We start from the raw sequence: 8,689 nt of genomic DNA, 5'->3' as shown, positions 1-8,689 counted from the left end.
AAAAAAAATTAATTTTAGTATCTATAACTTATTGCAGTAAAAATAAGCTTTTGGTGTCAAATTCATTTTCAGTATTCTTAGGTCTGTCCACATATATACATTTGTTAATTTTATGACAGATCGGTTGTATGTATATGATACCTTGTTATCACTTTGTTTCAAACAAGGACTTCTAAAAACCAATGACATTTTGTAGTCGATGAGACATGGACTTATTTACCTTTTGGTTATAGGGGATGTGAGAAAAGTATGACTCAAGCCTAATGTAAAAGTCTAACATGTCTATATTGCCCCTTAATTTCTTAATTTTAAGTCTGCAATATTTTCAAACAATCCTTAAAATAAACAAATTAAAAAACATTTTCATTAGTTAGATTTGAGAATCAGTCAAAGTATATATATTTACTTGTTTTCTTCCCATACCAAATCTATGACTGTTTTCTTTTATTAATATTGATTTATGATTTATAATGAATGGTACATGGAGTGCCTATTTAAGCATGAATTCCATAGATGACAAATTTCCCACCACAACTTGGGACATTATTACCAAAGCTAACATAGCTTTTGTCATATTTTAGAACTTTGGTTATTTTCAGAAAGTTGCTGCCGCAAAACCCTTCTCATAACCTTGTTTGATGCCGTCCTTGGAAGAGATGGTAGTGACACAACCCGAGAAACCTACATAAAAAGGAGCATTCATTTTGAAGAAACACCAAAAGTAAACACTTAATATGGTAATTAAGAACAAGAACATTATGAATAATAGAAATAATTAATCAGTACCCTGAACAATGGGTTCAGTTTCTTTTGGAGAGCTGAATTGAAAGAGATCCTCAATTGGTGCAAGTCTTGCGTTGTGGTGCTTGGATTCTTGAATACAACTGCTACAACCAACTGCTCGGGGCCACCTCCAGATGGCGGAACCCCGATAGCAGCAGTTTCCAAGATACTGCTATCCACCCCATTGCATAAGCGTTCAATCTCAACCGAACTCACCTATACATACAAGATGGTATCTTTCAGCAAATTTAATTGTACATTACAAAGATACTCTCAAAGTGGCCCTCAAATTAGCCGGGGAAATCAATTTTGCTCCTTATGGGATATGAACTGTTTCTTTAACAATTACGCAACCATCCAATTTTGATTCATATGAAAATCAAGCATTCATGTTTCTCTCCTATTTCTACCCACTGTAGATATCAAATGTTTAAGCATCAAAATTAACAAAGCTCATAAAAGTGGTACACTGTATATGGATTAGGATAACTGTTTTAGATTTGGCTTAGATGTATATTTATTCTAACATTCTAAGTGTATTACTAAAAATAACAAGAACAACTACTAAGTTTACTACCTTTATTCCCCCAAGGTTCATTGTATCATCTGCACGACCGTGCGCATGATAGTATCCTTTCGCAGTACGCTCAAATACATCTCCATGCCTCCGCAAAACCTGAGTGAAGAAATTCAGCTGTAAGCGTTAAAGCTATCACAGATAATGGTTGCCACATTGAAAAGAATAATATCCTACCTTTCCATTATAAACAGGCATTCCCTTAAAGTAGACAGCATAATGGTCAGCATTTAGCAGAGTAATTGAAGCCCCAAACATGATGGGACCAAGAGCCAATTCACCCATTCCTGGAACATCTTGTGGCTGCAACATAAAGAAGATCAAACATAAACTCAAGTTATTTATCATGAGCATTAGTTTTCCCAAGAAAAAAGAAATGTGAGCATTGAATTTTGTTTAGTTTCAGAGAATTCGGTAAGAAAAGAACTTCAGGAATTGGAACAACACTTAAAAGGCCTGTTAGAACTGTATTATTCACAAGCCTATGATACTAAGACTGATAATTTTGACTTGTGAGAGACATAATATATGAACTAGAAAGTAAAATTGAATGAGTAGCACTTACAATAGGATGACCTTCCTCATCCAAAATAAACAAACTGCAGCACATGGCAGGCGTGCTGAAAGCAGCTACTGATTGAGGTTGTAGTAATGATCCAGTAATGAATCCACCTCCAATTTCTGTACCGCCACAATATTCAATTACAGGCTTGTAAAGAGCTCTCCCCATCAGCCAAAGGTATTCATCTACATTAGATGCTTCTCCAGTAGAACCAAAGCACCTATATCATTCAAATAGTAGTTTCGATAAAGTACTTAATAGTCATAAATGAGATCCACATTCACATGCTGCTAATAAAGGAAGTAGATTCAGCTAGTACTCACCGGATAGCAGACCAATCATAGCCAGATGTGGAATTTGCACTTTTCCAACTACGAACAATGCTTGGAATTACGCCAAGCATAGTTACTTTGGCATCCTGTAAAGCATTCAGTTGGAAGGAAACTATAAAACAAAAAAAAAAACAATTCTAGTGACCTAAAAATAAAAGCATAGATATTATGTATTTTCTACTCTTGTCTTTTGGAAAAACAGAAAATCAAGTGCAAGAAAAGGTTGACTGAATTTGTGGCATGCCAATTTTTGGATTTTAAGAGTTGCTGAAAAGGAAAACTAACATATGGTTACATTCAGGAGTTTAGGTTGTATGATTTGGTCATATGTGGTGTAATAAGAATAATAGATCAAATGGGGGGTAAGCTAATAACTAGAGGCAGAGAAAGATCAACAAAAACTGTAAAAAGGAATAATTACGGAAGATGAATATCATGTAGTTCATCTATAAATTTCCGTGCCATGTTTTCTACCTGTGCTTCCTAGCTTCTGAAAATGACTGGATAATGAACAAGAAAACAAAGGCTCTTAAAAATTTAAACAGCAGAATGAGCTTTTATACCTGTACAAATTTGGCAAAACCAGATCCAAGAGGGGATCCATTATACAGGGCCATCGAAGCCCCATTGATCAATGATGCATATACGAGCCATGGACCCATCATCCATCCAAGATTAGTGGGCCAGGAAACTACATCACCTTTACGAATGTCCAAGTGGCACCATGCATCTGCAGCAGCTTTCAGAGGAGTAATATTTGTCCATGGAATGGCCTTTGGCTCACCTATACCACCCAAGTAGATCACAATGTATTAACTTCACATGATGAATTAAGTCTTGATATTAACTTGTGTTTTCATTAGCTCATTTCATTTTCAAAACAACTTATATACAAAATATTATTGAGATAACTTTTGACAAGGAGAACGCTGTCCCCAAGAAATAAAAAATTAAATGTGAACAGCAAATTAATCCTTTTCGCCAAATTTCCATTATTAGTACCAGATCTTTTCATCTAAAAATGCCTCTTTTAGGCCCAAATACAAAACTTAACGAACCTGTTGTTCCAGAAGAGAAGAGAATGTTTGTAAATGCTTCTACTGGTTGTTCTACAGCTACGAATTCCTTGCCTCTGTGTTGCATGACAGAAAAGAAGATTGAGAATTCCAACAGATCATCATAAACAACTGAGACTATTCATGCTGAAGAGCTTTAAAATATGGACTCAGCATAATTCAGCTCACATGAAATACAGTAACAGAAACAAAGACATCTCAGCTATACCACAATTTTATTAAACATTTCAAATGAATTTTACATCTCTTAAAAATTCTAACGTTAAGTGCATACTTGAGGCTGTTGGCTCTGTCCAGAAAATCATGCCAAGAAAAGTCACCATTGCGTAATTCCATGCTAAACTCAGAGCCTCTGGTAGGGATAACTACTGCCAAAGGTGACTTGGCTTCGACAACTCTACTGCATTTGTGAGAGAACAATATGAGACACCAAACATATGAGAACCAAGAAAAAGATCCTTCAATTCTACTAAAGTAACACATATTTTAACCTGTACAGAGGGATGCTTTTATCACCACGAATAATGAGATCCTGAAAAATAACGAGGATAAATGGAAGTAACAAACAGGAAAAAGTCAACAACTGTGACATGCAATTGGCCACAAAACTGAATCCATCTACAACCATAATAGTCGACACTGAAACATCATGAATAAAACTGACTTCCAGGTCCACTTACCATATTTTAAATGAATGGCATAAAGATAGAATTGATTTACATAGAGCTATTTAATGTAGTAACATACTAAGCAGGAAAGGAAACTAGACAATTTTGCAAATCGCAATAAACAGATTTGTTTCCTATTTTAAATAAATAAAGAGGTAATGCCCAAAATGGTCCTTGAAATTTTCAACACGCTTCTGTTATGTCCGTGATTTTTTAAAATGACCAAATACATTCCTCAAGTTGCAAAATGTGAATCTCCGTTGGTCCCTAATTGAATGATTGTTAACACAGTGCTGACATGTACAGTTAAGAGCTAACATGGCACAATGGAATGCAACATAGTTTTGGGGTGGAAGCTAAAAAAGATAAGACGACGTCGCATTCCTCCTATCTTCGTCAAATTATATCCCCTCTTTGGTCCCCCACCAAAACCTCTTTCTTCTTCCTCATGGATTCATCTCCTTCATTGCTGTCTTGATCGTCTAGCAGGGGCTCCACTCTAGCACCCTTGGCTCTGTCAAGTGCAAGGATTTTCCGACAATCACATTATGAACAGAGACAAATATACCAATCTAACCTACCTTTCCTAGTTTACAGATTTCTGACTCATTCTCATTACCGTCATTGTCCCTTCATACTTTTGGAGAATTCGAACCTCTTCTAGAGCCCTGTACAAGATGAATTTGAGGATCGTACTTCTGCGATGCGAGGTAGTTCAGAGCTGTAACGACGTCAACTATAACCGGGATGAATTAGAACACATTATTTTTCGAGACTAACAAAGGAAAGGCATACCACCAAGCATTGTGCTCAATGTGGCAGAGAGGATGTTCACTTTGCTGTGAGAGCTCAGATCGGGTTTTGTTTCCTCACCAAGATTCTTGATGGGCTAACCCTAGGCACCACTTTGCACAGCATAGAATCGCTCCAATTATTCCTCTGCTGGGCCGACAACATAGTATGCATTTTCCAATTGGATTTAGCATTAAGATGCATAGTCACCATGCTTAATACATGCATACATAATATTACCTTTTTGTAACATAGTATTTCAAGACTATGGCAAAACATTGAATGTACCTTCTTTCAGACTAAGTGATTAAAACTTGTAAATTTCATATGCCTGAAATTATAATCTTAGAAAAAGTGCGAGGGGGATGGGGGAGTTTTATGGTAAAGCTCCTAACTAATGTCTAATAGTTTTTGAAGGGGGGAATGCATAAAATGAACAAGGATCGGAAAAAATGTCTAGCTGTCAAACTTTACGGGAGTGAAAGAAAATTCACAACAAAAAAACAAGTTAGTCTGTCTGCAATGGTTCAGTAAGAGTCAGTCGTGTCCTATAAATCCCTACTAGGATATTTTAACTAACTTCCCATGCCAGTACAAGGTAATAACTCAACCAATAAATTATAAGACACCATACAAAATTCGAAACATGAGAGAAGATAACAAAGAACTCGGTTCCTCTCGAACGAAGGATAAGAGAAGCTGATTCTCAGATTTGGGGCTTTAGGGATTTAAAATTAGTGATAGGTTTGAATTGAGTATAAACAAACAATTTGAGATACCATTTTGAACATATTATTGTGGTGTCCACGTCACAGTCTATATCATACAGCCAATGTGGCAGTTAACAGTCCACATTAGCATATCACTAACTTCAGTTGACAAAAGGACTAACGGAGATTCACGTTTTGCAACTTGAGGGATTTATTTGGTCATCTTAAAAAGTTGGGGACATAACTGAAGCGTGTTGGGATTTCAGGGACTATTCTGGGCATTACCTCAATAAATAAAACACTCAAACACCTGTAAAGCCAAGATTGACCAGAAGGAAGAGGGAGTCAACCTGGGTAAATATGACTTTAGCATTTGATATATTAAGCCTGGTTGATATTTCACCTGCTGCAAAACTATCAGCAATTGATACAACAACATAACCTGCAAGAACAATGGCCAGGTAGATAACCACTGATTTGACATGCATTGGCATATCAATTGCAATTGCAGATCCCTTCTCCAGACCCAGTGCTTCAAGAGCATATGCAACCAACCTGAAAGTTCACAGAAGCAAAAGATTTTCATTTTTCTCCCCCTAATAAAACAATGAAGCTAAAGAATCTAAAACAATTGTCCTTTAGGATGCTACAATGGTTGGAAAAAGCTACAGCATAAGGCTACCAGCTACATCTCTTCAGTTAGATTTGGTTCCAACCTTGTAGCTGACCCCAAAAACAAGACTTGGTTTTTGTTTGGATAGCATTAGTTCAAGCCTAAATGTTCAAAACACACAAACCAGAAACTTGAATTTTGTACTTTCAAAGTGCAGGCCTATCCTGACAATTTTCTAAGCTGTAAAAAAACTGCAACACAAGCTATGAACCATGGTACCAAAAAGTTTTTTATGGCCATCTGCCGCAAAGGAATTTTGACAAAAGATTTGAAGATGAAATAAACAACTTGAGGTGCTCAGAACACAGTAGTATAATTTAAAATCTCTGTTTTAAAATGTCATGGATTGAAGATAAGTTTATACAATACAACAACTACAGCAAAAAGCACAGGAAGCTAATCATGAAGGGAGAAACTATTTACAGCATACCAAACCTCTTCCTGCAATTCCTTAAATGTCATCCTTTGCACAGGGAGATCATCATGATGTTCATCCCGCCATATTATTGCTGTATCATTCAAACTTCTCTTGGCATTTTCAACTAAGCAATTCTTTGCTGGATTAATTGATGCTCCAGGAAGCCATTGACCACCCGGGTGTGTTAGCGAGCTTTCTCCCGGGAGATTCTCTCGCAAGATGCATTCAGGTGGCGTGGAAAATGATATGTTCATTTCATCCAGCACATTTTTCCAAAATACCTGAAATCATACACAACAACAATGACAACGCTGCCAACTCACAAGAAAATTGAACTGAAGTACAAAACAAAGTCTTGAGATTATCCTGGTTAGGACCTCAGGGTTTGATACTGAGAATTTTTGGAAATCAGAAAAACTCGAAATAGGATCCTTATATGCTGAACCCAGAAACTCTTTACCCCTCCTCTCTAGTAACTGGCCAACATTTGTTGAAAGAGCACATTCCCTAATTACACATGAAATGAGAAATTAAAAAAAAAAAGTAAAAAGGTTCAGGAGCTTTAATTTCTTAACATAAATCATTGCAATGCACAGATTATGACATGTAATCCCAAATCTTACATAATAATTAATACAGCAAACAAGGCCCTTAGTACATATCATATCAAAACCAGAGTCTATGAAAATTTGATACGTTAACAATTCAATATATCTAGATACGATTTGTAACAGTGTTCAAGTTATAAATCTACCAAATTTTCAAAATGACGACTAAATAGTAGTCCTGAGATTCATGACGTGCTCCGGTTTGGTCCCTGATTCCAATTGCACTAATGGCATCCACTCGTTCCTGAAACTGAGCTCTGGGCACCATAGTCCATAGTGGTCCCTCGACCACTTGGCGACAGTGAGTCAGCAAACGGAGTGATGAGCTAGCACTCCATTGCCACGCTGGACAATAGTGAAACGAGGTCCTTTGCTTTTGGCGCCCAATCAAAGTGTGTGTGCAAATAGTTTTAGTGTTTTACATGCCCACAACTATCAAAACGACGTAATTATGGAAATGGGTTGAGGAACACTATGGTACCCGAAACTCAGTCTCACAGACGACAATGATGCAATTGGAACTTCAGGACCAAATCAGTGCACGGCATGAATGTCAGGAGCACTTTGGGGGAATCACAAGCATAAGTATGAATCAACAACATGAATAAAATGAAGCAATTAAAACTTAAAAGTGAGAAGGTGCATAGCATACGGGTCGGGTATCCAAGCGGGCGGGTCAGGTCCAAAATCGATGTAGCAAGCATAGTAGAGCATCTGGTGGAAGGAGAAGGGAAGGTCAGGGGTGAGAATGGTGTTTGTGATGTTGTGCCACGTGGCAGGAGTGCCAGCTCCATGGGTTGCAATGATTTCTTTGAGGCGGCGGTGGAAGGCGGAAGCAACCTCAGTTGAAATCCCAACGGATTCAATGTCCGAGACGGTGATTGAAGTCAGCGATTTGTATGCCATAAGAACTAATTAGCACGAACACACACTGACTAACTTGGACTCTAATTTGAACACGCAATTATCATAGTTTTGAAGTTGAAACCCTGAAAGGTTTAACTGATTTGCTATTAAAAAGAGAAGAAGAAGAAGAAAGTAGACAAAACGTAATGGGAAGAAAGAATCAAATCTCTTACTGAGTGATAGCGATAGGATAGCTATCATTTAGCAGCAGCGCGTCACGCCACTCTGCCCATAACATGGTCGCCTGAATGAAAATATATTAAGAAAAAAAAAAAAAACTAATTACCCAAATCATTGACATCAGTTCGAACATTTTTAAAATTGGACAATTTTGTTTAATTTAAAATACATAAAATAGTTTTTCACATGTATTTTTATTAGATAATATAATTTTTTTTATTAGTCACTAATGATAATTGTTGTTGATGTGAATGATTCAAATTGAACAGAAATAAGAACAAATTTATCGCGTTAATAAGCATACTTGTTAGTTTTAATCAAGTTTGCTGTTATAGTAAGCGAACTTCAACAAAATTTGCAATTTCGTTTATGCGGTGGGTGAACTTGCTCCAGTTTTCAAAAAA

At 36.8% G+C, this 8,689-nt stretch overlaps 1 protein-coding gene across 2 annotated transcripts; it reads right to left on the bottom strand.

The window, feature by feature from the left end:
- Positions 1-425: 425 nt before the first annotated feature.
- Positions 426-8,364, bottom strand: LOC107470935 (probable acyl-activating enzyme 17, peroxisomal). Of its 2 annotated transcripts, XM_016090354.3 has the most exons (15): positions 8,279-8,364; positions 7,852-8,188; positions 6,969-7,098; positions 6,604-6,872; positions 5,851-6,055; positions 3,822-3,862; positions 3,605-3,730; positions 3,313-3,386; positions 2,818-3,038; positions 2,246-2,340; positions 1,926-2,142; positions 1,538-1,663; positions 1,361-1,459; positions 787-999; positions 426-681 (listed from the first exon to the last, which is right to left on the bottom strand). In XM_016090354.3, exons 2-15 carry the CDS (start codon positions 8,103-8,105, stop codon positions 571-573), a joined length of 2,181 nt encoding a protein of 726 aa, XP_015945840.1. In that variant the 5' UTR covers positions 8,106-8,188; positions 8,279-8,364; the 3' UTR covers positions 426-570. The 2 variants fall into 2 exon arrangements, with proteins under 2 accessions (XP_015945840.1, XP_020989275.1); XM_021133616.2 differs by lacking the exon at positions 8,279-8,364 and having other exon boundaries at positions 7,852-8,260.
- Positions 8,365-8,689: the final 325 nt, after the last annotated feature.

Source organism: Arachis duranensis, chromosome 10, assembly GCF_000817695.3.
Source record: "Arachis duranensis cultivar V14167 chromosome 10, aradu.V14167.gnm2.J7QH, whole genome shotgun sequence".
Lineage (NCBI taxonomy): Eukaryota > Viridiplantae > Streptophyta > Magnoliopsida > Fabales > Fabaceae > Arachis > Arachis duranensis.
This window is presented reverse-complemented; position numbering and strand designations above follow the sequence as displayed.

Bases quoted from the DNA above. Each gene is read 5' to 3' on its own strand.
- LOC107470935 (XM_016090354.3), bottom strand. From the start codon at position 8,105: ATGGCATACAAATCGCTGACTTCAATCACCGTCTCGGACATTGAATCC. The intron at 7,099-7,851 runs GTATGCTATGCA...ATGTGTAATTAG, and splicing joins CCCGCTTGGATACCCGACCC to GGAATGTGCTCTTTCAACAA. The intron at 1,664-1,925 runs GTAAGTGCTACT...TTTATGTTGCAG, and splicing joins ATGAGGAAGGTCATCCTATT to CCACAAGATGTTCCAGGAAT.